The sequence below is a fragment of the Balaenoptera physalus genome (genome assembly GCF_965194825.1).
Source record: "Balaenoptera physalus genome assembly, chromosome: 7".
Classification (NCBI taxonomy): Eukaryota; Metazoa; Chordata; class Mammalia; order Artiodactyla; family Balaenopteridae; genus Balaenoptera; species Balaenoptera physalus.
Genome location: NC_138886.1, coordinates 90,811,378 through 90,834,963, shown reverse-complemented (window position 1 = coordinate 90,834,963; position 23,586 = coordinate 90,811,378). Strand labels below are relative to the sequence as shown.

Here is a 23,586-nt window from a genome sequence, read left to right as displayed (position 1 = left end):
GAATGTTTTTTATATTTTTAAAAGGTTGGAAGATATCAAAAGAAGGTATTTGGTGACACATGAAAATTATATGAAATTCAAATGTAAAATTTTGTTGGACCATGACAATGCCCATTGAATGTGACAGCTTTTGTTCTACAATGGCAGAGTTGAGTAGTTGCAACACAGACAGTCTTACCTGAAATATTTACTATGTACTGTATGTTCCTTTATGGAATAAGTCTGTCAGTCCCTGCTGTAAGTGGTAATTCATTTCCTTTTTCTTGCTGCTTTAGAGATTTTCTCTTTGTCTTTCAACAGTTTGACTATGCTATAATGTGTCTAGGTGTGGATCTTTTTGTGTTACATTTTTTTTGGCCATGCCCCGCAGCTTGTGGGATCTTAGTTCCCTGACCAGGGATTGAACTTGCGCCCTCGGCGATGAATGCTCAGGGTCCTAACCACTGGACTGCCAGGGTATTCCCTTTTTGTGTTACTTTTACTTGGGGTTTGTTTGGCTTCCAGGGTCTGTAGATTAATAATTTTTATCAAATTTGAGAAGTTTTTGGCCATTATTTTTTTAATATTTTTGCTCCCCTTTCCTTCTCTTTTGGGACTCTCATTATACTTCATAATGTTTCACAGGTCTTGGAGGCAAAGTTCATTTTTTTTTTTTCCCCCAAAAATTACTGTCAGACTTTTGACTTTTGATATGACAGGAGGTCAACAAATTCTGTCCTAATAAAGCTGGACAAAACAGTCAAAAACAACCATTTCAGTGCTCTGGAATTCAAAGGCACACAACAAACTGAGAAGCATTTATTTATTAAGCTACTGAACTTCAGGCAAGAATAGTGAGTTTGCAGTTCTGAGCTATATCCTTTTGCTATAATTGTAACTGTGAGTATAACAGTTTCTGAGTCCTGTGAATCCTTTTAGCAAATCTCTGAAATCCATTCTATTGTTGATGGACATTTGGGTTTACTGTGTTTGCCTATTACAAATACTGCTTTTGTGATATTTCTTGTATATGTCTTATCAGTTAAGGTGTATACATTTTTTCTTGTTTCTTGTAATACCTAGGAGTAAAATTGCAGGGTTTTGTTCAATTTAGGTATATACTGCCAAAAGTTTTCCAGAGTGGTTGAATCAATTTACCCTCCAACAAGCCAGGCTCTACATCTTCACCCACAGTTGGTATTTCATTTTAGTCATTCTGATGGGTACAGTGTGGCCTTAATTTGCATCTTCCTAATGATCAATGAAGTTAACCCCCTTTATGTATATTTATTTGCCCTGTGAATATCTGATAATATTTTTTTTCCCTCCTTGGATTGCCTTTTCACTCTCTTAATAGTGTCTTTTTATGAACAGTAGTTCATAATCTTTACATAGTCCAGTTAACTGATGTTTTTCTTATGTTTGGTTGCTTTCTTAAAATCATGATAAAGAAACTTTCTTCTTCCCCAGAGCTTTATTGGTTTATTTTATACACACAGATCTACCATACATCTAGAAAAATATCACTGTATTTTATAGTGGTCAAGATTCATTTTGGTTCATATTAATATATAGTTGAACCAGCATCATTTATTTAAAAAATCTTTCTTTCCCCACTGTATGTGTCAACTTTGTCATAAAGCAGGCAGTCATATTCATATGGATTTGTTTCTAGGTTTTGTATTCTATTTGTGTATGTATCCTGTGTCGATACTATGCTGTGTTGATTTCCATAGCAATATCTTGATATCTTATATAACTTTCATAGCTTGGTTCTTCTTCCTCAAGATTGCCTTGGCTATTGTAGGCCTTTTCTATATCCATATACATTTTGTAGTCAGCTCTTCAATATTCACAAAATAACTTGCTGGGAATTTTGATTGTTATTGCATTACTACAGATTAATTGAGGGAGAACTGACATCTTTACACTATTGAGTCTTCTGATCTACATGGTATATTCTCCTTTTATCCAGTCTTTAAAACTTTCTCTGAATAATGTTTTACATTTCTCAGTGCATGAATTTTTCACGAGATTTATTCCTAGGTATTTGGGTTTTGATGCTATAGTAAATAATGTAGTTTTAAAGGTTAATTTTCTAATTGTTTGTTGCTGGTACATAAAACAATTTGTTTTTGTGTCCTGACCTTGTGTTTAGTAATTTTGCTAGATTCACTTATTAATCCTTATAGTTTATCTATAGGTTTTCTACACATTCATATCTTTTGTGAATAATGACAGTTTTTAACTCATTCCAATCCTTTTTATTTCTTTTTCTTTCTTTGTTGTATTGATTATGACATCCAGTGTAAGGTTGAATAGAAGCAGTCATAGCAGGTTTCCTTATCTCATAAATGACATGAAATTCTAAAATTCACCACGAAGTATGATGTTTGCTGTAGATTGTTTTTATAGACACTCGTTATCAGAGAAAGGAAGTTCCCTTCTGTTCCTGTTTTGCTTATTGTTAAAATGAATGGGTGGTAACTTTTATCAGATGAAGTTTCTGCATATAACCAGATAATTAGATTTTCCCCTTTATTCTGGTAATGTGGTCAGTTATATTGATTTTTGAATATTAAGCCACCCTTGTATTCTTGTAGTAAATTCCACTCAGTTATGAGAAATATATAATTTAAAAAAATATCACTGGATATGATTTACTAGTATTTTGTTCGTGTCTTTGCAACTATGGACACAATAGAGATTGGAGTGTAATTTTCTTTTCTTGTAATGTCCTCATCATGTTTTAGTATTAAGGTTTTGTTGGTCTTATAAAAATTAAGTTGGAAAGGGTCTCCTCTCATTCTCTGGGAAAGTTTGAGTAAGATTGCTGATATTTCTTCTTTAAATGTTTGGAAGAATTTGGTAGAGGCTGAAGCTTTTTGTTCTTTTGTTTATTTTAGCAAAGATTTTTAATAACATTTAATTTTTTTAATGAGGTGTGACTATTCAGATTATGTATTTTTTCTAGTGTCTGTTTTGGTAAGTTGTGTTTTTCAAAGAATTTTTTCACTAAATGTATGAGTCTAGTTTATTGGCAAAAAGTTCATAATATCTTCTTTCCTTTTTTTTAAATTGAGGTCTAATTGACGTATAACGTTAGTTTCAGGTTTACAACATAATGATTTGATGTTTGTATATATTGCAAAATGATCACCACAGTAAATCTAGTCAACTTCCGTCACCATACATAGTTACAAATTTTGTGTGTGATGAGAACTTAATTTTAAGATATACCTGCTTAGCACTTTTCAAATATGCAATACAGTATTATTAGCTAAAATCGGTATGCTGTACACTACATCTGTATGACTTATTTGTTTGGGGTTTTTTTGTCTTTTTTTATTATTTTTATCAGAGTATAGTTGCTTTACAATGTTGCATTAGTTTCTGCTGCACAACAAAGTGAATCAGCTCAGTGTATACATATATCCCCTCTTTTTTGGATTTCCTTCCCATTTAGGTCACCACAGAGCACGGAGTAGAGTTCCCTGTGCTATACAGTAGGTTCTCATTAGTTATCTGTTTTATACATAGTAATGTATATATGTCAATTCCAACCTCCCAATTCATCCCCCCTCCCCCCTTGGTATCCATACATTTGTTCTCTACATCTGTTTCTGCTTTTCAAGTAAGTTCATCTGTGCCATTTTCCTAGATTCCACATATAAGCAATATCATACGATATTTGTCTTTCTCTTTCCGACTTACTTTACTCTATATGACGGTCTCTAGGTCCATGACTTATTTATTTTATAATTGGAAGTTTGTACCTTTTGACCCCCTTCATTAATTTGCCTACTCCCTACCCCCTTGCCTCTGGCAGCCACAAATCTATGAGCTTGGTTTTTTGTTTTTGTTTTTTTAGATTCTACATATAAGTGAAATTATACAGTATTTGTCTTTCTCTGTCTGACTTATTTCACTTAGCATAATGCCCTCAAGTTCCTTCCATGTTGTCACCAATGGCAAGATTCCATTATTTTTTTATAGCCGAGTAATTAATGTTCATATATATATATGTATATATACACACATACATACACAGCACATCTTCTTCATCCATTGATGAACATTTCAGTTGCTTCCATATCTTGCCTACTGTAAATAATGACGTGATGAACACAGAGGTGCATAAATCTTTTCAAATTAGTGTTTTTGTTTTCTTCAGATAAATACCCAGAAGTGGAATTGCTGGATCATATGGTAGTCCTATTTTTAATTTTTTGAGGAACCTCCATACTGTCCTCCAGTAGTTGCTGCACCAATTTACATTCTCACCAACAGTGCACAAGGGTTCCCCTTTTCCCACATCCTCGCCAACACTTGTTATTTCTTGTCTTTTTGATAATAGCCATTCTAACAGGTGTTAGATGATATATCTCATTGTGGTTTTGATTTGCATTTCCCTGGTGATTAGTGATATTAAGCATCTTTCATGTACCTGTTGGCCATCAGTATGTCTTCTTTGGAAAAATGTCTGTTCAGATCTTCTGCTAGTGATATTAAGCATCTTTCATGTACCTGTTGGCCATCAGTATGTCTTCTTTGGAAAAATGTCTGTTCAGATCTTCTGCCCATTTTTTAATCAAACTGTTCTGTTTTTTGCTATTGAGTTGTATGAGTTATTTATATATTTTGGATATTAACCTATTATAGTTACATGATTTGCACATATTTTCTCCCAGTTAGTAGGTTGCCTTTTCATTTTGTTGATGGTTTCCTTTGCTGTACGTAATCTTCATTCTTGTTATTAGTAATTTGTGTTTTTTTCCCTTGGTTAATCTTGTTAATAGTTTATCACTTCTACTAAGCTTTCAAAGAAGTTATTTTTGGCTTTGTTGATTTCCATTATTGAATGTTTGGATTTTATTTCATTGATTTCTCTTTTTTAAAACATTACATCATTTCCTTATTTCTTTGGATTGGATTTGCTGTTCTTTTCCTAGCTTCTTTGTAAAGAAGCTTAGAACATTGATTTCAGCCCTTGTTTGGTTTTCAGTTATATGTATTTAAAACTAAATTCCTTTCAAGCATTAATATTGATATACATATAATTCATGAGGTTTAATGTATTATATCTTTATTATCATTTAGTTCATTCTTTTTTCTAATACTTCTTATAACTTTGAATCACGGATTATTGGAAGTGTATTGTCTAATTTCTAAACATTTGGGATTCTTCTAGCTTGCTTTATTAGAGAACATACTGTGATGAATTGTTTCGGTTCTTTGAAATTTGTTGAAGTTTGCTTTATATTCTAGTATATGGTTAATTCTGATAAATGTTCCATGTGATCTGAAGAGAGCAAATATTTTGTGGTTGGAATAGTGTTTTATATATGTTAACTATTTTGAGTTAATTATGTTTGATGCCTTTTATATAATCACTGAAGTTTTTTTTTTTTTAAACATCTTTATTGGAGTATAATTGCTTTACAATGGTGTGTTAGTTTCTGCTTTATAACAAAGTGAATCAGTTATACGTATACATATGTTCCCATATCTCTTCCCTCTTGCATCTCCCTCCCTCCCAACCTCCCTATCCCACCCTTCTAGGTGGTCACAAAGCACTGAGCTGATCTCCCTGTGCTATGCGGCTGCTTCCCACTAGCTATCTATTTTACATTTGGTAGTGTATATATGTCCATGACACTCTCTCACCCTGTCACATCTCACCCCTCCCCCTCCCCATATCCTCAAGTCCATTCTCTAGTAGGTCTGTGTCTTCATTCCCATCTTGCCACTAGGTTCTTCATGACCTTTTTTATTTTCCTTAGATTCCATATATATGTGTTAGCATACTGTATTTGTTTTTCTCTTTCTGACTTACTTCACTCAGTATGACAGACTCTAACTCCATCCACCTCATTACAAATACCTCCATTTCATTTCCTTTTATGGCTGAGTAATATTCCATTGTATATATGTGCCACATCTTCTTTATCCATTCATCCGATGATGGACACTTAGGTTGCTTCCATGTCCTGGCTATTGTAAATAGAGCTGCAATGAACATTTTGGTACATGACTCTATTTGAATTATGGTTTTCTCAGGGTATGTGCCCAGTAGTGGGATTGCTGGGTCATATGGTAGTTCTATTTTTAGTTTTTTAAGGAACCTCCACACTGTTCTCCATAGTGGCTGTATCAATTTACATTCCCACCAACAGTGCAAGAGGGTTCCCTTTTCTCCACACCCTCTCCAGCATTTATTGTTTCTAGAGTTTTTGATGATGGCCATTCTGACCGGTGTGAGATGATACCTCATTGTAGTTTTGATTTGCATTTCTCTAATGATTAATGATGTTGAGCATTCTTTCATGTGTCTGTTGGCCATCTGTATATCTTCTTTGGAGAAATGTCTATTTAGGTCTTCTGCCCATTTTTGGATTGGGTTGTTTCTTTTTTTGTTATTGAGCTGCATGAGCTGCTTGTAAATCTTGGAGATTAATCCTTTGTCAGTTGCTTCATTTGCAAATATTTTCTCGCATTCTGAGGGTTGTCTTTTGGTCTTGTTTATGGTTTCCTTTGCTGTGCAAAAGCTTTTAACTTTCATTAGGTCCCATTTGTTTATTTGTGTTTTTATTTCCATTTCTCTAGGGGCTGGGTCAAAAAGGATCTTGCTGTGATTTATGTCATAGAGTGTTCTGGCTATGTTTTCCTCTAAGAGTTTGATAGTGTCTGGCCTTACACTTAGGTCTTTAATCCATTTTGAGTTTATTTTTGTGCATGGTGTCAGGGAGTGTTCTAATTTCATACTTTTACATGTACCTGTCCAATTTTCCCAGCACCACTTATTGAAGAGGCTGTCTTTTCTCCACTGTATATGCTTGCCTCCTTTATCGAAAATAAGGTGACCATATGTGCGTGGGTTTATCTCTGGGCTTTCTGTTCTGTTCCATTGACCTATGTTTCTGTTTTTGTGCCAGTACCAAACTGTCTTGATTACTGTAGCTTTGTAATATAATCTGAAGACAGGGAGCCTGATTCCTCCAGCTCCATTTTTCGTTCTCAAGATTGCTTTGGCTATTCGGGGTCTTTTGTGTCTCCATACAAATTGTGAAATTTTTTGTTCTAGTTCTGTGAAAAGTGCCAGTGGTAGTTTGATAGGGATTGCATTGAATCTGTAGATTGCTTTGGGTAGTAGAGTCATTTTCACAATGTTGATTCTTCCAATCCAAGAACATGGTATATCTCTCCATCTATTTGTATCATCTTTAATTTCTTTCATCAGTGTCCTATAATTTTCTGCATACAGGTCTTTTGTCTACTTAGGTAGGTTTATTCCTATATATTTTATTGTTTTTGTTGCAGTGGTAAACAGGAGTGTTTTCTTAATTTCACTTTCAGATTTTTCATCATTAGTATATAGGAATGCAAGAGATTTCTGTGCATTAATTTTGTATCCTGCTACTTTACCAAATTCATTGATTAGCTCTAGTAGTTTTCTGGTAGCATCTTTAGGATTCTCTATGTATAGTATCATGTCATCTGCAAACAGTGACAGCTTTACTTCTTCTTTTCCGATTTGGATTCCTTTTATTTCTTTTTTTTCTCTGATTGCTATGGCTAAAACTTCCAAAGCTATGTTGAATAATAGTGGTGAGAGTGGGCAACCTTGTCTTGTTCCTGATCTTAGTGGAAATGGTTTCACTTTTTCACGATTGAGGACAATGTTGGCTGTGGGTTTGTCATATATGGCCTTTATTATGTTAAGGAAAGTTCCCTCTGTGCCTACTTTCTGCAGGGCTTTTATCATAAATGGGTGTTGAATTTTGTCAAAAGCTTTCTCTGCATCTATTGAGATGATCATATGGTTTTTCTCCTTCAATTTGTTAATATGATGTATCACGTTGATTGATTTGCGTATATTGAGGAATCCTTGCATTCCTGGAATAAACCCCACTTGATCATGGTGTATGATCCTTTTAATGTGCTGTTGGATTCTGTTTGCTAGTATTTTGTTGAGGATTTTTGCATCTATGTTCATCAGTGATATTGGCCTGTAGTTTTCTTTCTTTGTGACATCTTTGTCTGGTTTTGGTATCAGGGTGATGGTGGCCTCGTAGAATGAGTTGGGGAGTGTTCCTCCCTCTGCAATATTTTGGAAGAGTTTGAGAAGGATAGGTGTTAGCTCTTCTCTAAATGTTTGATAGAATTCGCCTGTGAAGCCATCTGGTCCTGGGCTTTTGTTTGTTGGAATATTTTTAATCACAGTTTCCATTTCAGTGCTTGTGATTGGTCTGTTCGTATTTTCTATTTCTTCCTGGTTCAGTCTCGGCAGTTTGTGCATTTCTAAGAATCTGTCCATTTCTTCCAGGTTGTCCATTTTATTGGCATAGAGTTGCTTGTAGTAATCTCTCATGATCGTTTGTATTTCTGCAGTGTCAGTGGTTACTTCTCCTTTTTCATTTCTAATTCTATTGATTTGAGTCTTCTCCCTTTTTCTCTTGATGAGTCTGGCTAATGGTTTATCAATTTTGTTTATCTTCTTGAAGAACCAGCTTTTAGTTTCATTGTTTTTTGCTATTGTTTCCTTCATTTCTTTTTCATTTATTTCTGATCTGATCTTTATGATTTCTTTCCTTCTGCTAGCTTTGGGGGTTTTTTTGCTCTTCTTTCTCTAATTGCTTTAGGTGCAAGGTTAGGTTGTTTATTTGAGATGTTTCCTGTTTCTTGATGTAGGATTGTATTTCTATAAATTTCTCTCTTAAAACTGCTTTTGCTGCATCCCATAGGTTTTGGGTTGTCGTGTCTCCGTTGTCATTTGTTTCTAGGTATTTTTTGATTTCCCCTTTGATTTCTTCAGTGATCACTTCGTTATTAAGTAGTGTATTGTGTAGCCTCCATGTGTTTGTATTTTTTACAGATCTTTTCCTGTAATTGATATCTAGTCTCATAGCGTTGTGGTCGGAAATGATACTTGATACGATTTCAATTTTCTTAAATTTACCAAGGCTTGATTCGTGACCCAAGATATGATCTATCCTGGAGAATGTTCCATGGGCACTTGAGAAAAATGTGTATTCTGTTGTTTTTGGGTGGAAGGTCCTATAAATATCAATTAAGTCCATCTTGTTTAATGTATCATTTAAAGCTTGTGTTTCCTTATTTATTTTCATTTTGGATGATCTGTCCATTGGTGAAAGTGGGGTGTTAAAGTCCCCTCCTATGATTGTGTTTCTGGCAATTTCCCCTTTTATAGCTTTTAGTATTTGCCTTATGTATTGAGGTGCTCCTATGTTGGGTGCATAAATATTTACAATTGTTATACCTTCCTCTTGGATCGATCCCTTAATCATTATGTAGTGTCCTTCTTTGTCTCTTGTAATAGTCTTTATTTTAAAGTCTATTTTGTCTGATATGAGAATTGCTACTCCAGCTTTCTTTTGATTTCCATTTGCATGGAATATCTTTTTCCATCCCCTCACTTTCAGTCTGCATGTGTCTCTAGGTCTGAAGTGGGTCTCTTGTAGACAGCAAATATATGGGTCTTGTTTTTGTATCCATTCAGCCAGTCTGTGTCTTTTGGTGGGAGCATTTAATCCATTTACATTTAAGGTAATTATCGATATGTATGTTCCTATTCCCATTTTCTTAAATGTTTTGGGTTTGTTATTGTAGGTGTTTTCCTTCTCTTGTGTTTCTTGCCTAGAGAAGTTCCTTTAGCATTTGTTTTAAAGCTGGTTTTGTGGTGCTGAACTCTCTCAGCTTTTGCTTGTCTGTAAAGGTTTTAATTTCTCCATCATATCTGAATGAGATCCTTGCTGGTTAGAGTAACTTTGGTTGTAGGTTTTTCTCCTTCATCACTTTAAGTATATCCTGCCACTCCCTTCTGGCTTGCAGAGTTTCTGCTGAAAGATCAGCTGTTAACCTTATGGGGATTCCATTGTGTGTTATTTGTTGTTTTTCCCTTGCTGCTTTTAATATGTTTTCTTTATATTTAATTTTTGACAGTTTGATTAATATGTGTCTTGGCGTGTTTCTCCTTGGATTTATCCTGTATGGGACTCTGTGCTTCCAGGACTTGATTAACTATTTCCTTTCCCATATTAGGGAAGTTTTCAACTATAATCTCTTTAAATATTTTCTCAGTCCCTTTCTTTTTCTCTTCTTCTTCTGAGACCCCTATAATTCAAATGTTGGTGCATTTAATGTTGTCCCAGAGGTCTCTGAGACTGTCCTCAGTTCTTCTCATTCTTTTTTCTTTATTCTGCTCTGCAGTAGTTATTTCCACTATTTTATCTTCCAGGTCACTTATCCGTTCTTCTGCCTCAGTTATTCTGCTATTGATCCCGTCTAGAGTATTTTTAATTTCATTTATTGTGTTTTTCATCGTTGCTTGGTTCCTCTTTAGTTCTTCTACGTCCTTGTTAAATGTTTCTTGCATTTTGTCTATTCTATTTCCAAGATTTTGGATCATCTTTACTATCATTATTCTGAATTCTTTTTCAGGTAGACTGCCTATTTCCTCTTCATTTGTTAGGTCTGGTGTGTTTTGACCCTGCTCCTTCACCTGCTGTGTGTTTTTTTGTCTTCTCATTTTGCTTATCTTACTGTGTTTGGGGTCTCCTTTTCACAGGCTGCAGGTTCGTAGTTTCCGTTGTTTTTGGTATCTGTCCCCAGTGTCTAAGGTTCGTTCAGTGGGTTGTGTAGGCTTCCTGGTGGAGGGGACTAGTGCCTGTGTTCTGGTGGATGAGGTTGGATCTTGTCTTTCTGGTGGGTACATCCACGTCTGGTGGTGTGTTTTGGGGTGTCTGTGGCCTTATCATGATTTTAGGCAGCCTCTCTGCTAATGGATGGGGCTGTGTTCCTGTCTTGCTAGTTGTTTGGCATAGGGTGACCAGCACTGTAGCTTGCTGGTCGTTGAATGAAGCTGGGTCTTGATGTTGAGATGGAGATCTCTGAGAGATTTTCACCGTTTGGTATTACGTGGAGCTGGGAGGTCTCTTGTGGACCAGTGTCCTGAAGTTGGCTCTCCCACCTCAGAGGCACAGCCCTGATGCCTTCACTGAAGTTTTTGTCTACCTGTTCTGCCATCTGTTGAGAGAGATGTGTTTCTCTTCTACCTCCATTAATGTTGTGCAACTAAATTATATATTTTTTAAAAAATATAATACATTGTTATATTTTATACAGTCAGTATTCAGTTAGATTTACCCTGATATATTTCCATTCTGGTGCTCTTCTTCCTCTTTCTATATTATCTTCTAATCAATTCTTGAAGACTTTCCTTACTTGTTTTGTTCTGCTTTGCTTTGTTTGGTGCTGGTCCTTGTGTAACACATTGTTTTTAATACATGTGGCATCCTCTTGAATCTTTTGGAGGACGCTTATACTTATTTTAAAGCTTTCTTCTGTTTCCTACCATGATTTGGTTATTTGGCAGTGAGGTAGATTATCTTTTCCTTTCTATGTTCTTTTTTGTGCCTTCCAGTGGTTTTTCTTTTGTTGAATTTTATGCATATTTATATTTACAAATGAGGGGGTAGGTCAGGGATTGTGAAAACAAATGTCTTCTGGGGCTATGCAAGTGTAGTAAATGTGAGAAGTGGGGGTAAGAATGGGTTGGTGTTATCGGTGGAATACATGCTCTTTCTACTGCAGCAGCCACTATCTACTTAGGCAGTCAGTGACATGGCAGTTCAGGCCCCATGTTTTGAAATCTTCTGACTTCCTATGAAATGCTAGAAAATCATATGGAGTTTGGTGAAATTTCCTGAAATCTACACATGACAGCCAGCTCACTTTGGAAAATATGAGTCAGAAAGCATGTCAGTTTACCAATTTGCCACCCATGGTCTAGACACCTCAGGTAGCTTAGAGTGTCATTCTCCAGCCCAGGTGGAAATCCCTGTTCTGTAGTACCGAATGCAAGCACTGCTTGTAGGAGCTCTGAAAGTCTGGGTGCTCTGGGATTTCCTCTATAGTACTGAAGTAGTTTCTCAAGTCATTGTAGGGCTTTATGGCACTCTTGGCAGCCATAAATGACCTGGGAAACTATAAGTTTTGAATCCCACCCCCATTCAGTTCTGCAAGTATCCCACTTAGAAGCCCCACTTCAGAGAACTATGCTTGTGATTGCTATCTTGGGGACAAATATAGAGGTCAGCAGCTTTGAGAGCAAGGTACCAGGGGCTTATTTTGTAACCTTTTACTCACCTATTCAGTTACGGATGTTCTTCCTCCTCCAGTTCTGGTTTTTTTTTTTTCCCTTGGATTCTGAAAATTTTCGAAGACCTTTTTCACCTTAACGTTACTATTTCTTCAACTCATTTAGGGTTCATTGTCAACGTTTTCCCATCTGCTCTGTATCATCCAGAAGTGTTTCACTATTCTTCCAAGTAAATAGTGAATTCTATAAATTAGTTTCATATTTTTTCTGTCATATCAGTGATACTTTAGGTAGAAGTGGAGAAGAACAGCTGTATGTGTGCGTATGTTTGAATGTAATATATATATACACACACAGATGTTTATTAGCTTCATTGTACTGGAAGTCAATTCAGTTCTCTGAAGTTTCTAAATTTTTTTTTAAGTGATAAGCAAATGCCATTGTATTTTATGTTTACTGTATTCCTTCTCAAGAAAAAAGGTAATATCTTTCTTGAAGTTTTTAGTATAGAAAGATATTTAAAATGAAAGCTTTGATCTTATCTGAGATATTTAATATACTTTTTATCATTAGGTTTACTTTATTATGGTAACAGTTATTGTCTTTTGTAGTAAAATTATTTATATACTTTATTCTAAATTTTTTTTAACTTATTATAGGTTTGGAATGTTGCTGTTTTCAGCTGCTTTATTTTATGAAGGTTTAGTCCTTAGCTTTGTAAAAAAAACTTTATTGACTTGTTTTGTTTTACTTACTTGTTTAATAAAACTTTACTATTTCTTTGTCTTTTTTTTTAAATAGGAAAAAGTAGAAAAGTTTTAAAAAGCAGATTGAAAATTTTTAGAGGAACTTCCTGCATCATGGCTCTATTACCCAGAAACAGTCTCTCATACTGCCAGAAATTCCATTAGATCTTTTATTTTAATGTGCATTTCAGTAAATCCAAGTTCTGTCATTCATACATGGATATGGTCTTGCCAAATTAAAGAGGTTATCTCTTATTCCTAGATTGCATCACCTGCATAAGTGAATGTATGTTTGGGTCATGTTGAGTGTAGAATTGTTTTAGGGGAGGTCAGAGGTCTGGAAGGTGAGGACGAAGCTGGGGGCAGCAGAGAAGCATTGCTGCCCCTTTGACAGAATGAAGACAGCTCTGAGGTTATTGGTGCAGTGTTCACCAGCACTACCCCAACCCTATTGTTTCCCACTGGCAAAAACTGTGAGGAAATCCATGGGCAAGGGGAGGTTGAAAAATATCTGTAAGCTCTCAGCCTTGGTCTGACAGAGTATAATAGGGAAAAAGTGGGGCTAAAAGACAGTGGATAAATAACTGGCACACCCAGGATCAGAGGAACATTTTTTAAAATATACTGACTCTGGTGTTTTGTTATTGTACCATATTTCGGTGGTGCATATGACAAATTATTAAACAGTTCTAATATTGATTTGTATTCCTTTTTCTTTAAAGAAAATTTCTGTATCTCTGTATTCTGTGAAATTTGTTATTTAGGGAAGATTTTTCTGAAAACTTTGATGATTTTCTGCTTGAGATATTGGGTGTCCTTCATTTACTTTTCTGTTTTTTCAGTATAGGAAGTAGAGTACAAATGCCACTAGCTTAGATGACAAATTTTTTCTAAACCTTAAAAATTATGTGTTAGGGGATAGATTGGAAGTAATTTCTATGGATACATTTTAATTTCATTTTTTGAAGAACGTGTGGAGATAAACTGTCTAAAGTTAGAATACAGTTGCTCTATCCTGCCCCCCTTTTTTATAATTCATAGGACTTCACGTGCATAGAATTAGATTAATCATAACTCTTTGTTCATGATACATAGATTTCATTGTTTCACTCATGGAATGAAACATTCATCCCCCCTTATTTTATGTTTTATCCTTCTTAGTTTGTTTTTAAAATTTATTTCTATAACATATTTTTTAAGGATGTTTGGAACACCTGTGAACCTATGCATAACCCAACAACAATTTATTTCTGTGTCCTCTTTGCCTGTCTCTTTCCCTGCCTCCCCGACAAAGACAACCACAATTCTGAATTTATTTATTTCTCATTTACTTGATTATTTTCTAGTTCTAGCTCACATTATTATATATATAAACACACAAAGATATATCTATGTTATTTAATTCTGGCTATTTTTGAACTTCTAAAAAAGGGTATATAACATGTATAATGTTCATGTCGTCTTCTGGGGCTTCAAGCTTTTTTTTTTTTTTTTTTTTTTTTTAAATTTATTTATTTATTTATGGCTGTGTTGGGTCTTCGCCTCTGCGCAAGGGCTCTCTCCAGTTGCGGCAAGCGGGGGGCCACTCCCCATCGCAGCGCACGGGCCTCCCACCACCGCGGCCCCCGTTGTTGCGGAGCACAGGCTCCAGACGCGCAGGCCCAGCAGCTGTGGCTCACGGGCCCAGCCGCTCCGCGGCACGCGGGATCCTCCCAGACCAGGGCCCGAACCCGCGTCCCCTGCACTAGCAGGCAGACTCCCAACCACTGCGCCACCAGGGAAGCCCCAAGCTTTTTTTTCTATTATGTACTTTTAACACAAGTTATTTTTCTGTTCTCCTGGTAGTGAACATTTGTTTCCAGTTGTTCCATTGTCTATACAGTGCTGCTATAAACATTCTTGTACATGTCCTGGTGTTCACGTGCTTGATTTTCTTTGGTGGTTAAACACTGCTGGATCATAGGTATTCAAAAGTTCAGTTTAACCAGATTTTGCTAAATTGTTTTGCAAAGTGATTATACTAATTTAGATTTCTACCAGCAATATATAAGAGATCCTGTGGTTCCAAATCCTGTGGTTCAGATTCTGTCTAAAATTTGGTTTTAGAGTAGTATACTTTTTGCCTTTTAACTGGTGTATTACGTCTACGTGAATTCAATTACCTCATTATTTTGTTCTGTGTACCACAGTTCTCAGTTGTCATTTTATTCCTTTTTGCCTTCTTTTGCATTGAATAGTTAGGCTAATTTTTCTCCTATTATATTAGAAGTATTCTACTCTATTCCTGTCATTTTTGGTTACCATGGCATTACATGCAAACTTATCAATGCCTAATATTAATATCTTTACTCTCATCTAGGATAATAATATTAGCATAAATTAGGTAAATAAATTTAACACTTTATAGTCATTTACCTCATTTATGCTAATATTATTAAGTATTTTAATTCTGTATAATTGAAAATAAAACCTATAAGACCCATTATTTTTGTTTTGCAGCATCCCTGTTCATTTATATTTACCATTTTCTTTGCTCTTTATTCTGTTTTGCATCTTGAACCTTAATTACATCTGGATTATTTTCCTTCTCCTGGAAGTATATTTTTTATATTTTGGGGTCTTTAAGTTAGTAAACTCATTACTGTAAGTTAGTAACCTATTTTTTGCTAGGTCAAAAATGTTATATTTGCCTTTGTCCTCAAAGGACATTTTAACTGGGTATAGAATTTTAGGTTGGCATTTGTTTTGTTTTTCTCATTATATTGATGATAGAATAGCATGCTCCGTGTCTGGGTTCAGTTGTTACAATTATGAAACAATCTAACTGTTGTTCTTTTGAAAGCAATCTGCATTTCTCTGGCTGTTTATAGGAATTTTTCTTTGGTTCTCTATAATTTTAATTGTGAATGTGGATTTCTTTTTATACTGCTTAAAAGTTGTTAGGCTGCTTTAATCTCTGCATTGATGTCTGTCATTGGTTCTAGTACATTCTCAGCCATTGGTTCCTGAAATATTGTCTCTGCCTCATTCTCTCATTACTGGACAAGTTTAACTGTCAGACTTTCTTATTGGACCCTCTGTGTCTCTTACTTTCTCTCTTATATTCTGTCTTTTTGTCTCTCTATGCTGCATTCTGGATGACTTCTTTTGACCTACTTTTCAGTTCAGTTACTCTCTTTAAGCTGTGTCTAACCTTGTTAAATATATCCATTGAGTTTCTAATTTAAAGTTAATGCATTTTTTTCTCTTCTAGAATTTCTTTTTGTTCTTTTAATCTACTACAAAGTTTCAAGCTTATTTTATATATCTTGCAACAAAGTAAACATGCTAATTTTAAAGTCTGTTGAGTAATCCCAAAATGTGAGGTCTTTGAGAGTCTGTTTCTGTTTTGTAGTTTTGTTTGCTTGTTGCTGTTCATGATGTCTTATTTACTTTTGTATCTGATTACCTTTGATTATGGGCTTGTCGTTATATTTGAAAAATACACATACGGTTGATTTGAAGCCTAGGTGATGACCTTTTCAGAAATGATTTTAGATTTTTTTCTTCTAGACATCTGGAGGTGCTACCAGTCTGGATCACTGTAATCCAAATTTAAGGCTTGAGGTTTCCTGGACTTCCTAGGTGACATGAAGCTGGGCTGCAGGTTCATACCTGAGTTTGTATAGCTGCTTGTAGTACATACTCAAAATTGTAGGTGGTTGAGGGGGTAGCCAATTTAACAATTTATTTTTGCTACAGATGCTTTTGTAGCAAAAGCAACTGAATGTTGGGCATAACCTTTTTAGGTTATTGCTTTATTTAGATTTCTGCCTCACTATCTTGTTACCTTTTCATAAGTCATTGTTACTTAAAATTTTTTCATTCCAGGGTTTATTTTGTTTACCTAGCCTGCCATTAACAGAGGCAGAAATCTTTCCCTTTAATTTGCTTTTGAATTTGTCTTGATGTTTGTTTGCTTTTTGTAGGTTCTACATGAAACATTTCCTCAACACACATTCCTCATGAATGGTCTCATTCAAGGTGTAAAGGTAAGAACAATTTCTGTGTGGTTCACAGTGAACCAAAGCCAGGAACCCTTAGTAGTTTAACTCTGGAAGTTTAAACGGAACATAGGGAAATGGTTACCGTTAGTAAATTCTGTAAATCAAAATTTTAGCTGGATTATCAAAGTTAAAATAAAATGTAACCCAAATCCATAAGGCACTGGTAAGAACAGTACTTTATTTTTATTAGCATGTACAGAGCAGTATACAAAGGGTATAATTATGTGAACTTTTAATTGCTGTATCAAGAAAATAAAATGGGCAAGTATTAATATCTTCTTTTGAGATAGACTTTGAGATTGAAGAAGAGGAGCAATCAAGATTTAGTTGGATGTATAGTCTTTTGGCAAGGCTGCTGTTCTAGCCATAACTTTCTGAGCTGTCAACTACTTGACTTAATTAGCCTTAATTCATTGTTTAAATTTAATGTGATATTTGTCAGAAAAGCTTATAAATAAGGGGTTAAAATATTATGTTATGTTCCAGTCCCAATTTGTAGTAATGTATATGGGTATAGCATCTAATTTTCCCTTTTCAACTTAGATAATATCAACCTACATAATTTTACTTTGTGCTGAACAGCACACTTAAAATAATACTCTAGTAATTTGCTGAATTCATAGCTTTGAGCAGCATTAATTGTAATAAATACTATTTATTCTTTCCCTATTTTCAAAAAGCATTTTGAGAATGCTGACAATAATAATATAAGTAAACCAGGGCAATTTAAACAAAGTAAACAAGAAGTTTTTAATACTCATTGGGCGGAGGAATATTATCAAGAATCTGGTGTGTGTTCATTTAAGCACCAGTTTGTGAGCAGTTTTTAACTACGTGATAAAAGGAAAAACTAAATAAATGAGAGAGGGCATTGATTAAAAATACAACATAAGTTTATCCTTACAGTAGATTCTTGTGGAAGTTAACATGGATCTTTTTCTTTTGTCTTGTGGAGCTAATAAAATGTGTTTTAGTCTGGTTCTGCAAAATAAAACCAGTTAGGTCTGCACCCTAAAGCCAGGTGGCATGCTTATTACACTTTCACTTAGAGACATCCACAATATTATTCTAAAAAACCATAGAACAAAAAGTATTTGGATTGATTCAAGGGCGTGGACAAGAACTTACTTAACCTTCAATGACTATTGAACTTCAATTTATTGAACTTAAGTAAGGAGTTATATACTTTAATAATTGGCTATTGTTTCTGGGGTGGGGATATAATAAGAGAACCCTACCGCAAAGCACAGCTCTATTAAGATATCTTAATATGGATATGCGCACAGTGGAATGAATATGGCTTTGGATTGCTTTAACTTTAAATCTCTGTCTACATCTTATTAACTGTTACCTTAGTCATATAATTTAATCTCCCCTTCATTATGAAGTAATGAGAAAGATAAAAGATCTCTAGTAGGGTGATTATGAGGATTAAATGAGCTAGTAGATGTAAAGCTGTTAGCATAGTACATTCATTCATGTGCTAAATACTCAGTAAATGTTGCAAAGAAGAGCACATAAAAAGCAAAAACTATTAGAAGGAAATCTTTGGTAAGTCAAAGCCACCATCATCAAACTGAAAATACAAATGACAAAATGTTATTGGTAATAGAAGGAGGAATACATAAAAGCACTCTCAAAGTAAAACCATAGGAAAATGACTGATATCCCAGAAGGGCAAAGAAGGGTGTAACCTGGCAGTTTACAAAAGATGTCAGTGTGAAAATAAGTTTATCACTAATAAGCAGTAAGTCTCAAATTAAATGAGATAATATTTTTACATACACATTGGTAAAAAATTTTAAACTGACAACAGCTAGTTCAGTTTGTGATAAATTGGGTCCCCGTGCACTGTTGATGACAGGATAAATACAGCTCTTCTGGAAGGCAGTATTTTAAGAGTTAAAAATATTCACATATTTTAACAAAGTAATTCCATTTCTAGAAAGTTGTTTTTATCAAATAGAGTTATTCAGAGGTTCGGGTAAAGGGCTATTTGTAATAATAAACATAGAAACTTTTTAAATGCCTTAAAATTAAAAGAATAAATATGTTGTGGTATAGCCATATAATGTAATACAGACATATAAAGAACATGTTTTTGAAGAACACCATGTAATGTGTGAAACAAAAAGGATATACAACTATACAGTATGGTTTCAGGTTTGTTTTGACCAAAATAAATGTGAATAAGCAGGGGGAAAAATGATTTCAAACCTGAAGTTTGAAAGTATGTGGATTTATGGATGATTTTTAATTTTCTTCTTTATGTATTTTGTTTATCTTTGTAGATTTTCTGCCGTTAACTTTTACTTTGTAAGTTTACTATCATAATGCTTGGAAGAGAAGGTTTAAATTTAGGGTGAGCATCAATAAAGGATGCAAGAGTAACCAGTTCTGTTTTGTGAATTCTCCAGTTTTAGTTTTGGAGTTTTTTGTTTGTTTGTTTTGGTTTTGGTTTTGGTTATTGCAGCAGCTTTATTGAGATACAATTCACCTACCATGCAAGTCACCCACTTAAAGTGTACATTCAGTGGTTTTTAATATATTCACAGAGTTGTGCAGCCATCAGCACACAGTCAATTTTAGAACATTTTCATTGCCCCTGAAAGAAATCCTGTACCGATTAGTAGTCATTTCTCATTTCCCCCTAACCTCTTCAGTGTTAAGCAAGCACAAATCTACCTTCTGTCTCTATAGATTTGTCTGTTCTGGACATTTCATGTAAATGGAGTCATACAATATGTTCTTTTGTGACTGGCTTCCCTCACTTATAATGTTTTCAAGGTTCACCTGTGTTGTAGCACATATTAGTACTTCATTCTTTTTATGGCCAAATAATATTTTACTGTATGGATATACCACAGTTTATCCATTTATCAGTTGATAGACATTTGGGGTTGTTTCTAGTTTTTGATTATTGTGAATAATGCTGCTGTGAACATTTGTGTACAGGTTTTCATGTGGACATATGTTTTCACTTCATCCTAGGTACATACTTAGGAGTAGAAATGCTGGGTCATATGTTAACTTGAGTTTTTTTTAAATTATGTTTTTAAATTAACTTCTTTCTTAACCCTGTTTCTGACAAGTAATATATGTTCCTCATCTCCTAGACTTCTGACAGATGGGTGGCTGAAGCCATGGACAACAATTTCTTTTATCTCTACACTTACTCCCTTGGTGGTATGGTCAGACTTATCACTTTCAACTCTCAAATAAATACCTTCCTAGACCTTGGGCCGGTACTTCAGACTTGTCTATCCAGTTGCCTAACTGACATCTCTATTTCCTTGCCTAATAAGTATCTCAAAGTTAACAGCTCCAAAACTAAGATCCTGGTCTTCCCCTCCAGCCTGACCAACCCACAAGTCTTCCTCATATCAGTTACTGGTCATGCCATTCTTGCTCACGCCAAAATTCCTGGAATCAGTCTTCTTTCTCTTCCATATCCCAAACCCAATCCATCAGCAAGTTCTGTGATTCTACCTTCAAAATAGAACTATAATCAAAACAGTACCTGGTCCCCTTTCAGTAGAGATTGTGATAAAATATAAGCCAGTTTGTGGCACTCATCTTAACCAACCCCACCCACACCCCGTTTTCTCCTTTGGTATCATCCCTGTTCTCTCCTCCACTTCCTGCTGACCTTGCTGCAGCCACAGCTTCCTCAGCCAGTGCTTGCCTGAGGGCTTTGCAGGTACTGTTTTTTCTGCTTGCTTTTCCCAGATTTTGGCAAGCTTCACTCCTGAACCCCTCAGCTCTTCACCCAGATGTCATTTTTCAGTGAAGCCTTCACTGACTACCATCTTGAATAATGTGTCCAGTTCTCATCACTCCCAATCCCCCTTCTCTGTTTTTTCTTCAAAGCATTATCTCACCTCTGACATGCTGTATATTTTGCTTTATCTTTATCTTGTTATTATGTGTTCTCATCACCCCTCCTCTTTTAAACTGGAAGTTTCTTAAAGACATGGATTTTTGTCCACTTTGCTCACTGCTGTCCCCAGCACCTAGAACAGTTCTTGGCACATGGTAGGCACTAAGTAAATACTGTTGAAATAACATTTCTTTCCAGTCTTTTTCTATGCATTTTTATATAGTCAAGATCCAGCTTACTCAGAGACTTTAACTGTGTATCTTTTTTTTCTTGTATCAGCGGTCACTAATTATATCATAGTAATTTCCCCATAACATTAAAACTACATAAAATACATCCAGCCCCCTCTTACATGTTCCAATATGCACAAATTTCAGTTACCACCATTCAGTTATATAACATGAGTCTCCCAATTCAGCACAATTCAGAATTCTGTTACCATGGTGTATTAACTGTGAGTAGCTGCATAAAATACAAACTGCTGCTAACTCCTCAGTCCACAAAACACTACATAAATAACAGATGCACATCATAACCAGTCACGACGTTTCAAAGTGTTGGTGACCGGTCACTGTGCATCTTAGTTCATGCACATACAGCAAAACATGCCATTGTGTTGCCTCCTTGATCCAGTGATAAACCCACATGACAGTTTACAAAAATGGATCATCGAAAGAAGGAATTGGCCAACAAGGATGAGAATGCAGTAAAGAAATAAATAGTGATAATGCTGGAAGTGGGATTCATACAGAACCTCAGAGGAATTATAGAAGAACCAGCTAGTTGGAGAGACTCTAGATGTGTAGCCAAAGGAACTTAGTGAAGATAAACTTATCAGCATAAATGAGGAAAATTGTTGTGATGAAAAGGATAAAGATGTCCCAGAGGAAGTGATGCCAGCAAAAAGCTTGGACATATATACACTACCAAACGTAAAATAGCTAGCTAGTGGGAAGCAGCCGCATAGCACAGGGAGATCAGCTCGGTGCTTTGTGACCACCTAGAGGGGTGGGATAGGGAGGGTGGGAGGGAGGGAGACTCACGAGGGAAGAGATATGGGGCCATATGTATATGTATGACTGATTCACTTTGTTATAAAGTAGAAACTAACACACTATTGTAAAGCAATTATACTCCAATAAAGATGTTTAAAAAAATAAAATAAAATAAAAGAGCTCTCAGAGATGATATTGCATGACACTGAAAGCATAAAGGATAAATGTTGGAAGCTGATCCAAACTTAAAAAGGCATATGACAATTTTCCAAAGCAAAGAAGATACTGTGCATCATACATTATATGACTTACAAAGAAGACAAGCACTGTTCAAATGACTCTTGATAAGTTTTTTACAAAGAAATAAAACACTTTAATTCTTAATGTTTTACATTACAGTGTACTAAGTAAATACTATTGATAGTTTTACTATTTTTTTCATTTCACTAAACATGTATAACTGATAGTAAAAGAGTTTTCAGTGTTCTGACAAAAATTTCTAAATGTCGTAGAATAAATCAGTTTTTCCCATTGATTAAAATCACTTTACATGGTTTCAGCTTGCACATTTTTTTTCAGTCCTGTACTACCATGCAAAGCAAAAACTGCCTGTATTTGAAGTGGTTATACGTATACTATTCTATTGTATGAATATGCCATAATTTATTTATCCATTTCCCTGTATAAGTGGTTTCTGATTTCAAACTACTGAAGATAATTCTGTAACAAATTTTTTAAAATAAATCTTTACAGTTTTTATTGTTTCCTAAAAAAAATAGAGTTGTCAAGGTATAACTAGTGAGTAGAAAAGTTTGGGCATTTTAAAAGATCTTGATTATATAGTACCACATTATCTCCTACAGCAATTGTGCCATTTCACACGTCCATCAACAGTGTGTGCATCTGTTTCACCATGCTCTAATACAAGTATTACTTTTCAGATCTTCACTAATCTGATAAGCTTGAAAATGATGTCTCAATGTAATTTTATTTGTATTTCTTTGATTTCAAGTGAGGTTGGGGATTTTTACATTATTTGCTGGCTACTTTTATGAAGTGCCTTCAAGTTCTTTGTTTATTGTTTATTTTTCTAATGAGGATTGTTCAGTTCTTTATTTTTAAATGATGTACTTTATTTTATGATAATCCCCTCATTTTAATGATTATTAGTTTAAGTACCTGTTCATCTTAACAATTATAAAGGGAAAAACTCACACTTGATCCCTCTTCTCAGATTTTGAAAGTCCTACTCTCCAAACATTTTTCAATAACATTTTTTATTTTTATGGAATTGAAATATATGGTAGACATTGTTATGTGACTAGCAATAAGAAGTTGTGTTAGCGTTCTCCAGAGAAATAAGACCAATAGAATATATATAAAGAGGTTTATTTTAAGGAATTGGCTCACATGACTGTGGGGCTGGCAAGTCTGAAATATGTAGGGCAGGTTGACAGGCTGGAAACTCAAGCAGGAGTTAATGCTACAGTCCTGAGGCAGAATTCTTTCTTCTACTGGAAACCTCAGATTTTGCTCTTAAGGCCTTCAGCTGATTAAACGAGACTCCCATGTTATTGAGGGTAATACCCTTTACTTTAAAGCTAACTGATTGTAGATGTTAGACCACATCTACAGAATACCGTCACAGCAACACCCACACTAGTATTTGATTAAATAACTCAGTACTATAGCCTAGCCAAACTGACACATAAAATTAACCACTAAAGTATTATAGTTTTGGCTATACTTCATTGGAAGTATAACCAGACTGAGATGCTGTGGTTTGACTTAGTAGATGAAGTCTAGGTATTACTGCTGG

At 35.0% G+C, this 23,586-nt stretch overlaps 1 protein-coding gene across 5 annotated transcripts in view; it reads left to right on the top strand.

Annotated features, from left to right (window-relative positions):
• The window catches only part of MFSD14B (major facilitator superfamily domain containing 14B), a 166,647-nt gene that overhangs the window by 117,843 nt on the left and 25,218 nt on the right, over positions 1–23,586 (top strand). For 4 of the 5 annotated variants that reach the window (XM_082469758.1, XM_082469755.1, XM_082469757.1 and 1 more), the window contains one exon: positions 16,815–16,877. The exons of the other annotated variant lie outside the window; for it this stretch is intronic. In XM_082469758.1, the coding sequence (XP_082325884.1) occupies positions 16,815–16,877 (63 nt within the window). The remainder of the gene's footprint in view (positions 1–16,814; positions 16,878–23,586) is intronic. 5 annotated transcript variants of the gene reach the window in all.